Below are 17,599 nucleotides of genomic sequence, written 5' to 3'. Positions count from 1 at the left end.
ACGGAAGCGAGGCGCGCAGTGGCGACGAGTGCTCCCCGCGCGGATCGGTCGCTGGCGCCGGCGGTAGGGCGCCACCTAACATGAGTAACGCTGATTGGCTGTAGGTTGTCACCCGCCATTATTGCGCGTGGCGATTGGCGGAGTGAAGAAGTGGCGCAAGGTGGGGGGGGGGGTGTGTGTGGCGGGGCCACAAATGGTGGCCGTTGGAGGGAGCGAGTGATGGTGGTGGGTGGGTGGTGCCGTGCCCGGTGCTGACGGGTCCTGGCTTCCCTGTGGCCGCTGGGCAGGGGCTGTTCCGTCTCTCCGAGTCCGGCTAGGCTGGTACTGTTGCTGCCGGCGGGGGCCCAGCGCAGCCACGGCCCTCCGAGCTGCGGTGAGCCTGCGCAGCGCCGGGTACCGCAGGCCGCTCGGGGGTCGCTGCCGGGTTGTAGCCAGAGTCAGGGTGAAATAGCCGCTGTTGCCAATTAGTGGGTCTGTCCGTGGGTGTTTTCGCGCATTAATTAAATATTTCTTTTCAAGACATCTCTCTGAGCTGGGGTGTTGAATGCAGTAGCCTGGGGTGAATTCTGCTGGCTGTGGGGCCCTTGGAGCGTTTCTTGCCCGGAGCCCGCCAGGTCTGCGGGGATGGAGCCGCTGCCCGAGCTCTACGCTATCTTCCAGGGAGAGGTGTGTAGGGCTGCTGCCTGTGGCTGTGACCCTGGGCTAGGTTGTAGCCTGTGGTGTGCTTTTCTGTTTCTTTATTTTGTTGGTTTAGTCACTGCTTAGTTCAGTGGCAGTTTGGGTAACTGACAGTTGTGTAGTGCACATACACACATCTACATGTATGCATGTTTATGTACATATATATATATGCATAAGATGCTTATCTGAATAACACGGGGTGGTTGGCTGACCATACCTGCCCCAGGGTTATCAAGCACTGCTGTGTCTAACTTGCCCTGAAATCTAAAACTGAAGGAAGGCAGGAGAACCATGTAGACTTTTTGTGTGTATTGTAATCAGTGGTTTGAAAATGGGTGTTTTGTGAAGGGTTTTCCTTTAGGTGTCGTGTCAATTTCCTTTGCAGGTTGCTACTGTGACAGAATATGGGGCATTTATAAAAATCCCAGGCTGCAGGAAACAAGGTTTGTTCAGCTAATTTTGTTCCCACACAGTGTCATGTTGATCTGATTGAACAAAGCAGTTGTCCTGGGAAGTAAAGGTTTGCTAACTATTATAAAAAGCTTTGAAATGTGGTGGCTCTCTTTTTTTCTTCCTAAATTAGGAAGCGGTTGGGGTTCTCAGAAAGTACTTAGAATACATTGGTGTATTTGCATGAATACCAAAAAGACTCAGAAGGCTTTTTGGTAACTTCAGGATACTTTGGTGTGTTTTTTTGGTAACTTCAGGGTATTTTAGAGAGTAACTTTAAGGTATTGGACAAACTATAGAAACTTTCTGCAATTAGATGGCTTGCCCAACTTAATTTCTTTTATGGAAAGTATAAATGGGTTAAATAAAAAAGACTGAAATGAAGCTTAAATGAAAATTAAACCAGAAAAATTGACTTAAAGCTCTGTGGATTGGTGGGAAACCTGCAAAGTCAAACAAACTCATTTTACACAAGCAGCAGCTTATGGTGGATGTTCTGGCAGATGCTGGTAGGCGCACAAAGAGCCCCTTCTCTGCTCCCCTCCTGAAGCGCCCAGTCACTGTAGTACCAGTTCTAATAAAAGTTTTTGGACAGAAGCATGGCTGCTGGAGGGAAGTTGCTTTGAGATGCGAACGGGCACTGAAATGTGAGCTTGAAGAGTAAAGTGTGTTTCCATATTTATCCTCCCTTGTGTAACCCTGTAGCCCATATGTCATTCATGCAAATTAGAAATAGAATTTTGGGGCTGTGTGACCTCGCAGGCACAGGAGGTCAGGGCAGCATTGGCGTTTCATGCTTTTGACTTGGCAGCAAAGTACTGTGTTGCTCATGCTTGAAATGGTCTCTTTATTCTCCCGTGCTTGGGATGACCTCAGAAGAGAGGCAGGAGGGGAGAGGTGTTTGTGTGTGCTATGGTTTTCTGTATAGGTGCCTGATATTTTGAGCACAAAGGCATTGCTTTGGCAGCCTGCTTCTCTGAGTTAATTTGGAGCAGATCTTGATGAGCTTTTACATGTTTGGTTGATGCAACTAGTTGATTCTCACCTGCGTAATGTACTGGAGGAAAAAAAAATGTGTAGTTTTGCTTAGGGGAGCCACTGATTATGTTCACTTCTCACAGAGCAGCGGTCTACAAATGTTTGTGATTGTGCACCCCCAGTGCACGATCAGTTAAAACCAGTTACCCGTATTAGCTAAAAAAAATTTTTGAGCATCCCCCAATATATGTCTATTTATTTATAAATTAAATGCATGCACATGTTATGTACATCGTGAAACATGCAAAAATAGAAACAAAAAAAATGAGCTAAAAATGAAACAAGTATTTTTTTAAAAAAATATTTTATTTATTAGTGGTACAAAAATATTTTCTTCCCATACTCCAAACCATTGTCTTGCATCCACCCCACTTTGGAGAGTGCTGTCCTAGAGGACAAAACAGATTCAGGGGAGACTTGTCTTTATTTTTTCTGTTCTCTTCCAAAACCATGACCAGGCCTTGTCCATAGGACTCACATGTCTTCCTGCCGTGTGGATAAACCCTCAGAGATAGTAGATGTTGGAGACAAAGTATGGGTGAAGCTTATCAGAAAAGAGGTAATGTTAATTCTTGGTTTTTTTAGTGCTGTGTAGATAAAATGTACAGCAAAACCACTGAGAACTGTGCACAAATGCTGTGTGGTGCTGTGGCTTTGTTGGGGTTTGACAGGTGCTGTTTTACAGACAGGTGAATTCTGTTTATGTCCAGATTTGGCATGTCACTTCTGTGACTTGGAGCAATGCACTTCAGAACAAGGGATTTCATAAGCACCTCTAGTTTAAAAGCAACAAAACACTTGGCTTTCTTCCCCTGCATGCACACCTCTTTGCAGCTTGTATCACCTTAACTGTGTGATTTAGTGGCTAAATGAGCAATTTGAGAGTATCCCAAGATAAAAGGTGATAAAAACACAGTTCACTCATTGTTTTGAGAGACAGGTGTGATATTAGAAGAAACCAATGTATCTATCTTTCTCTGTTTTCAGGAAAGAATCAGTGGCAGTGAATTACCTCAAAGAGAAAATACAGAGGCTTTTTGTTTTAAAGTAATAATATACTTTTTCTTTGCTGTGCAATCTACATTGCTTTTCCTTCTGCACAAGCTGTGACAACAGGCGTATTGTCTGTATTTAAAGATTACTTGGAACAAAAACTGAAGACTCTTGCTTTGGTGAGCTGTGGAAACAAAGCAAGCTGACTGTATTTTGTTGGGATCAGGATGGAAGCATTCAGTTCAAAGTTGCACAGGATTTCACCATAAATTCTTTGCATTTTTTCTGAAATAAGATAATTGGGTTGATGTACCAAACAAGGACTTAATTTTCTATAAGATAATGGAAATGGGTTGCAAAACTTGGTCTTATTTACACAGTATAGAAAAACTATATGAAAGACTTAACAGATTCTTTTAGCCTTCTGTGGTGTGCTTTTTTTTTTTAATTTTTGTTTTGTTTGTATAAGTGTTTATTAAGCCACTGTTTTCTTTATCTGGAACACAGTTGTTGGGCTCCTGGCCTCTTCTGTAGAGGCAAGGTGCAGAAGCATGTTGGGGAGGTGGACAGTGAAGGAGTTAATTGTTAGATTGCCTGCAAAGAACTGCTTGGATGTCATAAACCAGGGGTCCTCAAACTACAGCCTGCGGGCCGGATACGGCCCCCCAGGGTCCTCAATCCGGCCCCTGGTATTTACAGACACACACCTCCTTCCCGCCCTGCCGGGGGTTGTGGGAGGGAAACCAAGCAGCCGCAGATGACCTCCTGCCACTTCATACGCGTGCCGGCCCCCTGTTTAAAAGTTTGAGGACCCCTGTCATAAACAGGCAAAACAGAAATACCTTCAATAGCAACATTGATGAAAATGCAGGAAGTTGTAAGAAAGGCTTAACCCTCACCCCCAAAGCATACAACTTCTGCTCTTCTGAAGTGATAGTGCGTCAGTCAAGGACTTACTAGAATTCAAAAAGGAGTAAGCCCCTAACAGAGATACTTAAAACACTTTCAGTCTCGTGAGAGGATCAAAATAGGAAAAAGGGTATAAAGTTTTATTTCTCAGTATGCAAGTCGGCTGAAGTCCAGGGGGGACTGTCTTGGGCGTGGATGATCTGAAAATTACAGCAAAGCTTCCAAACATGCACTTTCTCCTACAGCTCTTGGGTTTGGGCATATTGAAAGCAGAACATTAATCTGAACGGGTCTACAGTTTGCCCTTGTCTTGTTACTGAGATAGCTGCTGAAGAGAAGCTGGTTTATTAGCTAGAGTACTCTAAATGCAGCTACAAAATAATAGAACAAAATCACTTTCATGTAGTATACTTTGTGGTGCTGTTCTTTGCTAACCAACAATTTCCTTCCTTCTCTATAGGCCTCCAAGCATAGCATATTGTTATTTGTTTTTCTTATTCCATGTGTTTCTCTTTCAGATGAAAGATGACAAACTGAAGCTTTCCCTCTCCATGAAGGTAGTTAACCAAGGGACAGGAAAAGACCTGGATCCAAACAATGTTTCCCTTGAGTAGGTAAATCTGCTGAGCACAATGTAACAGACAGGTTGCTACTGCCTGCCCCTCCCTGCCTTGTGCTCTGGCTTTCCTGCCACAGTTATTCTCTAGGTCCTGTCCTGTCCTGTCCCCCCCCTGGCTTTGGAGGGTGAGGTGGGCTCTTCCCGAGCCTCCTGGCAATGCACTGGCAGACTGGAGGGCTGGCTGAAGGCACTACCTGAGTTATGCTGCCTAGAGGCAGGCAGGAGCTGCAGGAGGCTGCAGTGAGCCTCAGCCCTTCACACCGTGGCAGGATTTTCATTCCTGTGTTGGGACCACTGTGCGCTTGTGCTGGAAGGACTGTTTGTTCCAGCTGGGCATTTCTCTTGCATGTGCTAAAAAAATCAAATCTTCATTGCTTGGATGTTTCAGAGCTTCTTTCTCTACCTTTTGGGGTTTTTGCAATTTCTCTTGCAGGTCAAATAAAATTGCTTTATTTTCACACTGGGCAAATACATATATGTGTCTCTGCATTCACATAGACAATACAGATCTTAGTATAAAAGACATAACTGCAGCTCCCTGAATTTGTCTACTTTGTCTAGAGGGTGCTCAGCTAATCTCAAAAGTAAAAGATGACAGGTGATATGCTGGTAAGTGTGGTTTATTCTAATGAGCCGTTGGTCAGCTCCGTTCTTTGGTGTAGCTCACTACTTGGTACTTTCAGAGCAACGTTTGAAAAAACTTGTGTTTAGGTTGTCTCCATGTAAATATACAGGGTTAAAGATGAGAATGGATTGAAAATGGAACTGTCCTCTTTCCAGTCAGGATGAGAGGAAAAAACGCACATTCAGAGACTACACTAGTCAGAAGATCACGCTTGAAGCTGTCTTGAACACTGTGTGCAAGAAATGTGGTTGCAAAGGTATGTTTATGCAAGGCTGCCTTGTTCTTATGATGTAGGCCTGTTCTAACCAGGTAGTGACCTGTAGACAGAATTGTGTTGACATCTGTCTCATGGTTGTTTGTAAGGATTGAATCAGTGTGTCTCTTTTAGAGAACTAAATTTTCTATCACTTCTTACAAAAAGGAAAGACATAGCTGAACTCCTTTTATAAAGGTTTGTTTCTTAGTTGCATCCCTTTGAGCTTCCTGTAAAGAACCTTCCTAAGTTCAAGTTCAGTACAGGTTCCCTTCTTGCAGTATTTATGTTAACGTGTCTTACAGCTGAGGTCTCATTCCAGTTCTGTATTTTGAGAAACAAAACATAGGCCTTCTCCAGATAATTTTGTTATGGAAAAATGATCCATGGAATTTACTTTCCTGACCAGTTGTTGGGAACAGTGTTAGCTTGTGAGCAGTGTCATAGAGCTGAAAACAAGCATTTGTGTGGGGTTTTTTTTAACCTGGTGAAATTTTTGTGTTTTGTCTAGTTCAGCACGAGGAGTTGACTTAGGTGATTCCTTTTTAGTAGCTTTTTAAAAATACTGTTTTAAATAGAATACCATTTTAAAAATTGTTTTAAAATACCATTTTAAAGAACTGAATTTTCCTTCTATGTGCCTCTTTTAGGGGGATGCTACACTTCTCTGTAGTTGCCTTTCTACATCTATACCATTTTAAAGAACCCCCAAAACTTTAAGCTGGATTCTGTGTAATTCCAGTCTGCTTTATAATGATGATGTCTACTCATAACAGGCAGGCAGATGTTGTCTATCAGCAGTTTCCACTATAACTGCTAGTAGGTCAAATTTGTCCTCAGAGTAGAAAAGGTAGAACCAGAATGAGCTGTTTTCCTCTATATGTGTGGCTTTTGTCTGATTTCCCAGATGCCTATCCACCATTTTACTCCTGTTCCCATACACTTTTCTGTGCTGTTTAAGCCCTTGCACAGACGTTGCTACCAATTGCCCTGTTCAGACAAGAGTGTCTTAGTTTTTGCCTGACTAATCTGCCCAGACTGACCTGTGCTGTGTTCGCTGTCCAGCTTGTTTAATCAGGGCATGTTAAACTAGCTGAAATACTAGGACAAAAAAAAAAAATCTGCAGTGCAGATTCTCTTTTTTCGACTGTAATAAAAAGAACATTGGCAGCACTTCAGGTGTATGAAATGCAGTTTGAAAAAAAAAAAAAAAAAGGGGGGTGGAAAGAGGGGAATAGATGGGTTGTTCCTTCAAACACTTATTTTACAGGTCATTTTGCCAAGGAGTGTTTCGTGCAGCCTGGAGGTACCAAATATAGCCTTATTCCAGAAGAAGAGGAAGATGAGGTGGCAGCAGCAGGATATGAAAGAGATAAAAAGACCAGCCTGGCTGATGATTCTTCAAAAAAAAGGAAGAAGGTATGAGTTGCCCTACTGCTGGCCTGGAAAAGTGAGCCAGATAATTTGTTCTGCATAGTTAACACCTGTGATTTACTACAGCAACGTGGTTATGAGTAGCCAGTTCTAGGCTGAGAGGGTGGCTCAGTTTTGTGCAGGTTTTGTAGCAAAACAGGAATCTCCTCTCCAGAGTTTTTTAGTAATTCTTATTCTTTCTCCCTTTATTCTCTTAAACTGTCTTTAAGATGTTTTTGTGCTATAATGCACAGTCCTCAAGAGGTATTTCTTAGAATGAGAAGAGGATTATGGTCTTTTTTTTTTTTTTTTCCTGGTCTTTGTGAAGCTCTCTAGGAATTGCTTCAGTTTCCTGAATTTCTGTGGTTCTTGCCACTAACCCTGTTTCCCCTCCCATCTCACTTCTCTTGCCCTGACACATTTCTTAAATCTGAACTAAATGCCCTGCTGCCTTGCTGCAGTGGGTATCCTGACCCAGCCAGTGTGATGTGAACTGGGCTTATCTGCATACGCCAGGGAAAAATCACTGGCTGTGTTTGCACAGGGAGTGTACTGCATTTCCAGGCTCTAAAGCAATGTGTGCCTATGTGAAAATGTGAAGAGATAAGAGACCTTTTACGTCCAGTGTTTGAACTCTGACTTTGGAGCATGCTGGTGTAAAATGTAGGGGAGACCTGAATCCAAAACAGGAGCCTTTGATGGTCAGTCTGTTTGTACAGCAACAAGTATTCCAGTAGTAGACTTTACTAAATAAACTGTTTCATCAGCCCCTTCACTACTGGAGGCCAACTTTTAATTATACTTCCAAAGCCTTTTTTTTTTTTTTTCTTTCATTGTTTCTTTTTTTTTCTTTCTAGCTCTGTGTCCTGTCTGTATCCCTGGAGAGGGGCAACAGGCAGAAAAGGTGGTGTATTTTGATTTTACAGGAGGAGGACAAGGATGGTGTTAGCCACTGCATAGCAAGAACTAACTTCTGAGGGCTTAGCTCTCCCAGGCTCACTGTGGAGTTAAACCAGTACTGGTGCTAGTAGGAGAGACTGCAGATGTTGGCAATAGGGAATGGAGGAATCTGTTTTGATGGCAACACTCAGACCAGTCCAGAGTGACTGACACTGGTAGCTGAAGTCTTGCTTCCAGTCACATTTTTCACTGATAGTCTGGTTTCTGTCACTTCAGCATACTCTTACTTGAGAGAGGAGTAACTGGAGCTGTTTGTGGGGTTGTGGGTGGTGACTGCGCTGGACCAGAAGAGCCAGGTGTGTAGTGGATTTCCTTGTGTCAGCCCCTGCCCTGTAGTATACCTGTTTCTGCCCTACAGTCAGTATGAAATTAAGTTTGTGTTAATTTGATGCCTGATTTGCACTTGTTTGCTCAGTAGCACTCTGGGTAGCTGATCCAATAGTGGAAACAGGATATCTCTTGATTGTAGATCCTGTTGCCTCGTTCCATCCTGAGATGTGCTTTGCTTTCCCACTACATAGGCTGTTAGTCAAGAATGTCTTTGACTTGTCTGCCGAGTGTCGTTATGCTGTGATAGAGAATACACATAACCTTTTTTTTCTATTCTGATCTCGGAAGCATGCGATTGAACCAAGTGGTATCCCTGGCTAACAGTGATTCTGACCTCTCTGGACTCCAGACACTGAGCTTCTCTTTTGCCATGGAGCGTTGTGAGAACAGGCCATCGGTAATACCTCAGCAGGGCTGACCTGTGCTGCCTTGGGTTCTCTTCCCTCTAGCAGTGATGATGGTTTGTCTGGTGAAGGCTCATGTAACTTATTTAAATGCTGCTGGGAAAACATTACATGAAGAGGTGCACAAATAGCTCATTATTGTGTCAGTGCCCATCCACCAAGGTGGGGATTCCTGGTGGAGTCTTTCCCTGCTGAGACTACAGGATATGTGGGTCACTGTCCTGAATTTATTACTAATTTTCTTTAGGTCTGTGGATCAACAGCCTTCCTTTAAATCTTGCTGGTTCCTTTGATCTCCTTTCCTTCTCAAGGAGGAGATCAGAAATTTTCGCATGTTTTCCCGTGCTGGAAAATAAAACTTTGAGCTTTTCAGAGGCAGGATGTGGGATCCTTGAAATGAATAGCTCCCTTTATTGTCTTGAGTGCCTGCTGTGCTCTTGTCTGAGAGCCACTATGTGCTTGCATGGAGCCCCAGGGGGATTTACATGAAGTAGAACAATGTATCTAGTATTGCCTTGCTGACGCCATCCCATCCAATGCTTGTAATATAGATGTTGAGCTTACATTTTTAGATTAGTAGACAGGGAACTGCTATATACCAAGCATCTGTTTAGTGTCATAGCAATAGTATTAACATTTTTGGTTGTTCGTGATCAGCGTTTTCTGTTCCCTTGATCTGATGCATCCTTGCAGTTTCTGGGTGCTCTTTCCTCTCCCCAGAGATGCTGTTCCTTACAGAGATACTCTGGGGTCCTCACCCCCTTTTTTCTTGGCTTGCCTTCCCAATGGTTCCTCACTTTCTCCTGCCTGAGCCTCACAGCATTTACGGGATTAAGAAACAGCTGTAGGCTTTGGGTGTGTACTGGTTCAGGCTTCTGGTATGACTGTGGGCACAAGTCATACTCTGTTAGTGCTCTTCATGAGACTACTGTCCAGTGTCTCATAATCCTTGAGAAAATAAGTGAATTGAGAGAGAAGTGGAGATGTTTGTGTCACAGCACTGTGTGGAAGTATCAGAGATCATCTCAGACATTGCTGACAGCTGTGCAGACATGTGGCTGTGTCCCTTTCACTTTTAGTCTTTGGGTCACAAGGGTGAAGGAGCTCCTATGGGAACGCAGCAGCAGGCCTGCACTGAGCTTGCGTGGGAGGGAGGCGTGCTGGGAAGAAACAAACCCTTCTGATTCTTCTTTCCTCCCTGTCTTTCAAGAGAAGATTTGCACTTCTGACTGTAGGAGTAACCCCTTTAATTTAAATTCCACAAAAGCATCCCATCTTCTGCTCTGGTACGTTGATTAACTCATCCCTGGGGTAGTTTTGCGATAATCATTGGAATCGCATACTAAATGCGACAGCTTTTTGGCATTTTGTTGTGCTTTCTCACACAGTGTAAAACATTTTCAGACAGTCTGCATGCAGATGATGTCTCTTCATGTAAAAACCACACCTTAATTGTTGTTTGTTCAGTGACTTGTAGCTCATCAAGACCTAGTCCATTCTCACTTGTAGCTGGTACTTGTTTTACTAGTTCTCAAATGCTACTAGCTTAGGGCACAGCTCTTCACACACTATGCTGTTCTCTTACTGTCATTAATCTGTGCTCTTCTGAACTTTGCTGTATTTATTTAATGGCCACAGACTGGATTTTTCTCATCAGATTAATTCTGACTGGTCCTCAAACAAGGGATGCAATAATGCCTTTAAATTTATGTAATGCATCTTGTTTGGAATTAAACTGATGGAATTTTGCTTTTTAAGAATACAGCCCCTGTAGAAGGACTACTGGCACCTCTCTGGAGATGCAGAAAGACACATATCTGGAAGTCCATTCCTTTTCACAAGAACAGACATAAATCTCCAAATGAGGCCATAACTCCACAAAAAGATCTGGCAAAAAATATTTAAACTTCTTGGAGGGTTCTGGACACTCTGCTCTTACCTGAAAATCAAATACCTTTAGAAGGAATGAACTTCTGTAACATTCTTCAAGCATGATCTGGAGCAACTTTCCTTACAAAGGGCAGGAGAGAGCCTAGTGTGTCAAGATGATCACCATTTAGTGCCAGCTTTTTAAAAATAAAAAAATAAAACTAGAGCAGTAGGAAAACCAGCACTGTTGGGCTCTACACCTGCCTGTTGCTTCTGCATGCCAGCTCCCAACACAGGTTTTTGTAGAGGAGAGATTTTGAAACAAGCTTGTTCTGTTTTGGTAGAATTGTAATCATTACATTAATTGGATGGGACGTGCAAGGAACTGTAACGTGCATCTTCTCATACTTGTTGGCTCTCTCTGCATCTTTACACTGAGGGTCTGCTTGGGCAACATCCACTCAAAATGTTTACTTAAATGCAGTGTTTGCAGTTCTGGGGGAGTGCCTGGGTGTGCCCGAGAGCTGAGCCTCATCCATCAGCTCTGGAGACCAGTTTGCAGCTCAGGGTGTGGCAGGGCTTTGCTGTTGTTGCTAGAGGCAGAAGTCTGGCCTTTGCTTTGATGCTGCCCTCTTTGAGTAAACTAGAGAAACACTGCTTCTTTCTCAGTGGTGAATTGGCTGGTAAGCAGCAGAGTGTGTGTCTCCCAGTACTGGGCTAATGGAGTTTAAAGAAATCTGTGGTCCAATAGAAGGATGCTGCCTTGTGTAGAATGATTTCACAGCAGCACTGCCTCCTGCTACAGAAGATGTTTAGCTCTTCTGTTGCTGGCTTGCTCCCTGCAGTCTTTGCAGTCCAGTGTGTGCTTACATGCTGTGGTGCTTGCATTACTGCACTGAGAGTATTCTTCTGTGTTGATGTGAGCAGTTTGGCTATTAGAAGCCCCCCAAAAGGGGAGACCAAGGGTTTGTGGGTGTTTTTCAGCCAGCACAGTGGCCATGTGTGTACTTTTATTTCCCCTGTAATCTTGAAGGAACGTGTGTGACATCCTGTTCTGTCTTCAGCCTTCACATGCTGAGGAACTTTCCCAAGCTCTGGAATGACTATTAGTTGTTAAGGTCTGGTCAAGTTTTCTCACCATGTTCACAGGCTGGAAAAGCTTGAGAAAATTTTCCTTCCTGCATCCCTTTCTCTAGAAGATTTAACTCTTTACCATCCTCTTCTTCTAAAGATTATGATTTGCTTTTGGCCTTGATCTGTGTATAGGAGACTTTGTAGGGAGTCTGGTATTGTCCTACAGAAAAATGTAGACACTTAAATTTTGGGTGACATCTGTGATCATAGTGCTGTTGTGGAGTTAAAAATAAATACACTTGCCAAGGGTCTGCTAGGTGTGGAGTGAACTCAGTTCTTTGCTCTCTCCTGGAGTCCCAAATGACTCTTTGCTTGATGTTCAGCCCCAAGCCATGTGTTGACTTTGCTCTTCCACCTCCCCCAAAGAGTTGTTCTGTTTTGCATTAAACAAGCTACTAGCTCCCTTCACTTGTTGTCCCTAATTGATAGCCTGTATGTGGTCCAGTCATGACACACAGTCCATGCTAAATTGATGTCTTTAGCTGGGCCTTTTGTGTCCCCACTCTCATGGGAGAATATGTTGGTTTTAAATGAAATGTAGACAGACTCAGCTTGTCTTCCCATAAGCTATTATATTAATCGTCACATAGAAACAGCACTTGTCTGGAAATGGCCGAAGCTAATGGAAGAAATGTCTTGTGGGGAACCCAGCCTTCTCCATGCTCTCACCATTGGGACGCTCCTTTTTCCCCAATTTTAAAACAATTTGCCCTTCAAGGGGAGATTGTGCATAGCACTAGAGGGCTACCAGCAGCCCTTGCTGTAAATGCATATATAAACAGAGCATGGGCTTGGCTTCAACCTGCTCCACCTGCCTTGGTGAGCTACATGCGCACCTCCAAGACTACAGCAGATGATGCAGAGTTGGGATGTAAAAGTAAATTACTGCAGGGTTGGGGTTTTTCCCCCCACTTTTTGCATCATTTTTCATGCTGTGCTTAGCAGCTGCTTCTAGCTTTTGTTTTGGATGGGTGAGTGCTGGTTTCTTAGCTTGGAGTCCTCTGGATGAATGTGGCACATGCTGCTGTGTCTCAGGCTTCCTTCTTTGTGTGAAACAAGTTTTATTTACATGGATGCTTTCCAATCCATTGCCAGCCAGGGTGGGGTGGGTGTGTAACAGACCTAAGGCAACACCTGCGGGTGCCCAAGGAAGGAGGTAGTATCTCACACTGGTGTCAGCTCTGGGTTCAGACCTTTAACTGCCATGGCCAGCCCTGTGCTGTGCCTGATTGTGTTGGGGCAGGTGGAAATATTTGCCCACACCAATCATTTTGGTTCTGTGCAGGTATCTCATGTGGTCGTGGCTGATTGCCTCCGTTCCTTTAATCAGTCATGCATTCATTTTTTTCTCTCTTGACTTGGCTTCTTAGGGTGGCTGTGGATGTCTGCAGCAGCTGGCCAAGGAGGGCAGCCTCCCCAAGGACTCATCCTGCCTGTAGTCCTGTGACTGGCATAACTGTGCCCTTGAGCTTGCTGCTGCTTCCTCATGAAATGAGTGCATAGCACTAACAGCCCTGCCAAGGCAGGGGTGACTTAGAGCAAACCTCTCCCAGTAAAACTCTCTGCAAGCCCAGAGGTGGCCTTGAGGTCATTTGGGACACTCTTGGCAAGGAAAGCAAGCAGAGCTGTTGGCTTGCGGGCTCCGGGCATCTCCCATTACATTTCTGTCCAGAGTGGAATGTAGAACACGTGTGTGTGTGTGTGTGTAATATTTGGGACTGTCATTTGACTGCTGTCACCCATTGTGCTGCTCCCTAAAGCCTGTGCACAGCCATGCTCTGAACAAGCAGTCATTCAGCCTCTTTCAATTGGAGGTGGTGGTGGGAAACAGAGCTTTTAGTCTGGCTTAGCAAGACTCCTTTTCCAGGTCTAGTGATGTCTTTAAGTCAGTGCCCTGGGCTTCTTCCACCGGTTGGCACAGGCTCAGCAGACTCGTTACTGCTGCTAGCAGAGAGCTCAGCCCTCCAGAGGTGGTGGTCAGCATGGAAGGCTGTGCCATGGTTCCTTGCTCATACTGTGCTTTGAGAGCTTGCTTTGACCTCCAGCTGCAATGCTGCTGTGCCATTTCAGCTGCAGGGCATGTTTTTACAAACCCAGATCGACACTAGTCTAAAGGAGATATGTCCAGTAAAGATGGAAGTAGTTGTAGACGAAAAGGGGCTAGGCTATGACTGCAGGATGAAAAAAACTCATCCAGTACAGGTAGCAGTAGTATGAGTATCACTGGCACCTGGCTGCACAGCTAAATTATGGAAGAGAATAGGGTGCTGGTTTGCAGCAAGTCTGGGGAAGACTGTGCCCATCTTATAGGTGCACCACTTGCAGAGCAGTGAGCACCTGTGGATCACTCAAGAAGGTGTAGCTCGCTTTAAGTGCACATGCTTAAAAAATGGCTTAGAGCAGCTGCTGAGTTGCATTCCTTGCTGGTGTTGTCCAAGTCTGTTGCAGGCAATTGCACGGGCTTGGGTTGCCTTGCTGAGCCATCTCCACTCCATGAAATCTTTTGCTTCTTCCCCCATGTCCTCTCTTTGTTCTTGAATAGAATGAAAAATCATGATGGCCATTGCAGAGGAAGGTCTCTCTCTGATGTTGATGTGACCATGCAATAAATAGGTTGGTGGGTCCCTGTTGAAGGCCAGTGTTGTGCCTTGAGTGAAAGCTGGAGCCTTAGTTAAGCATATGCAAAATACTAAGATTATTTTAGGGGCCCACTCACTTGCATGCTGCTTTCTCTTATTTTTCAGAACCAAAGGGTGCTAGAGAAAACACCTCATTTTTTTACAGGACAATAATTTCTTTTTCAAAGCATCTTCCACTTGAGAAAAAAATCTTCGATCTTGTTCTGAGAGTTGCTCTACACAGTAATTTTCTGTGTATTTGGGGCATGAGAAAGTTGTGTTGAGCTGGGGTCAGATTTGGGATGTTTGTTTATTTGTACACAAAAGCTGACCATGCCAGCTGATGCCTTTGCAGCCACTTGGCTGCTGGCACTGAGACCACTGGGGCTGATGCTGGCTGCCCAGCTTGCCTCTGGCTGGAGCCCTTGGGCTGCCCTGGCACTCGGGGGGCACGGCTGGCTCCTGAGAGCTGTGGTCAGCACCTCTCCTCCTACTCCTTGCTGCAGCAGGCAGAGCAGGGCTAGCAGCTGGGCTGTGCGCTGCCAGCACAGGCGGATCAGATCCTCTCCCCAGTACTGTTCCCTAATTAAATATGATACAGTACAGCAATTTGTATATTAAATAGTCTTTATCTGCTTTGGGATGTTCTGCCTGATGTGATTCCAGTGGAAGGTGTACTGTGGTACTGATCCCAGAGTAATCTGTGCTTGGTAGTTAGTCAGATGCCTCAAAATTGAGGGTTTAGATCCATTTCGAAGTTCCTCATGAGCTTTATTCCAGCACCAGCTGTTCTTATTCTGCATCTAAATGTCAGGTCTTGAGCTCTGTGTAGCTTCTGCTTCAGGGCTTTGCAGAAACACAGCCCCAGGGGGCTCAGTGCTGCCCCAAGCTCTGCCTGTGCTGGGGGGGGGGGAGAGGGTGGGAAGCTGCAAGAGCTGGAGGCTGTGCAGTTGGCTTGGAAATTGTGCAAAGAGCTGCTGCTTGCAAAAGGGTGCTTTCCTCATGCTGGCTCCCCTCCAAGGAGGGCTCTGACTGGCATTTCTTGAGCCTGGGCTTTCCTGCAAGGGGAAGGGCGTGTTGTCATGAGTGCTCCAGAGCATCAGCACTCAGTTCCTGGCACTCTGTGGGCTGATGATGGTGCTAGTGTCCAGCTGGCTCTTCTAGAAACTCATTTTGTTGGCAAAAAGACTTCATCCTGCCAACCTCTATTAATAAAGAATAGCCTTAAATAATGGAGTGTGTGCTCCACACTCTGACCATGGAATGATGGCAGGAATGCTATTCTTGTGGGGTTTGACTAACAGTTTTCAGGCTTGGATTTACATTTTGATGCACCCTCTCTGCACTGATAGCTGCCATATCCTCCCCAGTGCAGCTGTGGACCAGCAGTGTAAAATCCTGGTTCACTGGGGCAGAAGCTGCATGCACTTTCCGGGTAGGAACAGGCTCACCCAGTCGTAGCTTATAAGGCATTTGGAACAGAAAGTGTCTCAGTGCCCTGGTGAGCACAACTGACAGTTTTCCCACATGCAAGGCTTTTTATTTGTTTTCTTTCATTTTCTAGGAGAAGAAGAAGAAAAAGAAGCACAAGAATAAGCAGTTCTCTGAGTCAGACTCAGACAGCGATGGGGCTCAGCCAGCCAGCAAGAGGAGCAAGCATTCTGGGAAGCCCAGCAAGGCTCAGAAGAAGAAGAAAAAGAAGCACAAGAAGGAGCCCTGGGATTGAGTGGGCAGGCAGGTGGGGTGCTGGAATGGCAAGTCCCTGGTGCACACCACGAGGAGCCAGCACAACTGACTCAGCGCACCCCTTGCTTCAGGGACCAGGAGTTTCTTTCTAAAAGTAATGCTTGGTGTGCAGTGTCACAGGTGTTGACTTTGATGCAGGTTGTTCTCTGTTACCTTAGGGGCAGGTTGCTGTTTTCTCCCATCAGTAGGCACTCCTGCCAAAATAAGCTAATTACACCCCTTTGTCGGCACCTCTCCCATCCTGTAGCCTCATGTTTCGCTGGGTAGGCTGCCAGCACTCGGCAGCTCCCCTGGACAGCGCGGCCAGCTGCACCAAGCCTGCATGACATCAGCTCCTATCCAGTGGCCTGTAAAAGTTGGAGTGGCACAGCCGTGCTCTTCCTGCCTCTCCTCACACCACCCTGAGGGACAGGGGTGGCTGTTGCTGGGCTCTGTGATGGGGCTACATCCTCCCAGCTGGTAATGGCGTGGAGCTGCTTGACTTTGGCCTGCAGGCCTTCCCCCAGCCTCACTCGTTTTGTCTGCAAACATTGGGAGTGGAAGAGTGAGAAGCGAATGGGTGAGTGGGGATATTTTAAGTAAACATTAACTGTGGTTGTTTGCTGCCTTGGTAAGTGATGGAAAATAAATCTCTCCAATCTCCAGTTGTACTTTGTACTGAGTCTTTTCATTTGTATGCTCCATGCTTCATCTTGGGCAGTGAAAAAATAGGGCTAGCTGTGTGGGAGTGGATGAGACCTGTCCTGGCTGCTTTCAGAGGTTCCCCAGGGTGGGGAAAGGGGGTGTGTGATGAGGTGACTCCCATGAGAAGCCTGGTGCCTTCTGTTGAGGAGCAGCTGGAGCATAAATCTTGTAACTGGAGCTGAAGGTCAGGGGGGAAGGGATGGCAGAGGGCTGGGCTGTCCTGCACAGTCTATGGTTGCTCTGGGCTACAGTGACCGCAGAGGAAGTCTTGCTGCAAGCAGCACCGTTGCTGCCAGGGCAGATGTGCTGAACAGAATGGGGGGAGCCGGGTCACTCCTCTTACCTCTGGCTCTGCTGGGAAGGGAGGGTGGGGCTGGCGATTGCCTTGCTGATGTAGCAGGAGGAGGGCTTGGTGTTGCTGGAGGCAGCCTGCCCTTTCTCCCTGTGTTTTGCCCTTTCCAGCGTTTCTTGCCCCAGTTGCCCATGGCTGAATCCCCCCCGCTTGGGCCAGTTCCCTTTCCAGACGCAGGCATGAAGTGCTTGTGACCTTGACTCCTGGCTCGGCTGCTGCTGGCATGCACCATCAGCTGATGCTTTGGCAGCAAGTGCCCGCCTGCACTGGTGGCGGAAAGATCGCTCTCGCTGGGATGGAGCGTGCCTGGTTGGATCGTGGATGATTGATGGCAGAGCTGCAGTGTGGGTAAACTAATATTCTCTCTGGAAAAGCACGTTTCTAACCATAACAACATCTCTTTTTTCCACAGCTTAGAGAACTGCCCGAGATGGGCTACTTGGATCGCTGGTCATATCCCCATTGCTTCCAGAGTGTCTGGACTGGATTTAACTCCCACGTTCCTTCCCACAGACTGGCTG

At 45.7% G+C, this 17,599-nt stretch overlaps 1 protein-coding gene across 5 annotated transcripts; it reads left to right on the top strand.

Annotated features, from left to right (window-relative positions):
- The first annotated feature begins 52 nt into the window (after positions 1 to 52).
- Positions 53 to 16,689, top strand: ZCCHC17 (zinc finger CCHC-type containing 17). Of its 5 annotated transcripts, none has more exons than XM_037380262.1 (8): positions 53 to 160; positions 520 to 666; positions 1,067 to 1,124; positions 2,628 to 2,728; positions 4,590 to 4,681; positions 5,471 to 5,571; positions 6,839 to 6,987; positions 15,861 to 16,689. In XM_037380262.1, exons 2-8 carry the CDS (start codon positions 625 to 627, stop codon positions 16,020 to 16,022), a joined length of 705 nt encoding a protein of 234 aa, XP_037236159.1. In that variant the 5' UTR covers positions 53 to 160; positions 520 to 624; the 3' UTR covers positions 16,023 to 16,689. The 5 variants fall into 5 exon arrangements, with proteins under 5 accessions (XP_037236159.1, XP_037236160.1, XP_037236158.1 ...); XM_037380263.1 differs by lacking the exon at positions 53 to 160 and adding an exon at positions 183 to 321; XM_037380261.1 differs by lacking the exon at positions 53 to 160 and adding an exon at positions 183 to 373.
- Positions 16,690 to 17,599: the final 910 nt, after the last annotated feature.

Source organism: Falco rusticolus, chromosome 3, assembly GCF_015220075.1.
Source record: "Falco rusticolus isolate bFalRus1 chromosome 3, bFalRus1.pri, whole genome shotgun sequence".
NCBI lineage: Eukaryota > Metazoa > Chordata > Aves > Falconiformes > Falconidae > Falco > Falco rusticolus.
The sequence above is the reverse complement of the archived record's forward strand: the minus strand, read 5'-3'. Positions and strand labels throughout refer to the sequence as shown.

Bases quoted from the DNA above. Each gene is read 5' to 3' on its own strand.
- ZCCHC17 (XM_037380259.1), top strand. From the start codon at position 1,616: ATGGTGGATGTTCTGGCAGATGCTGGTAGGCGCACAAAGAGCCCCTTC. The intron at 2,729-4,589 runs GTAATGTTAATT...TTTCTCTTTCAG, and splicing joins TGAAGCTTATCAGAAAAGAG to ATGAAAGATGACAAACTGAA. The intron at 6,988-15,860 runs GTATGAGTTGCC...TTCATTTTCTAG, and splicing joins CTTCAAAAAAAAGGAAGAAG to GAGAAGAAGAAGAAAAAGAA.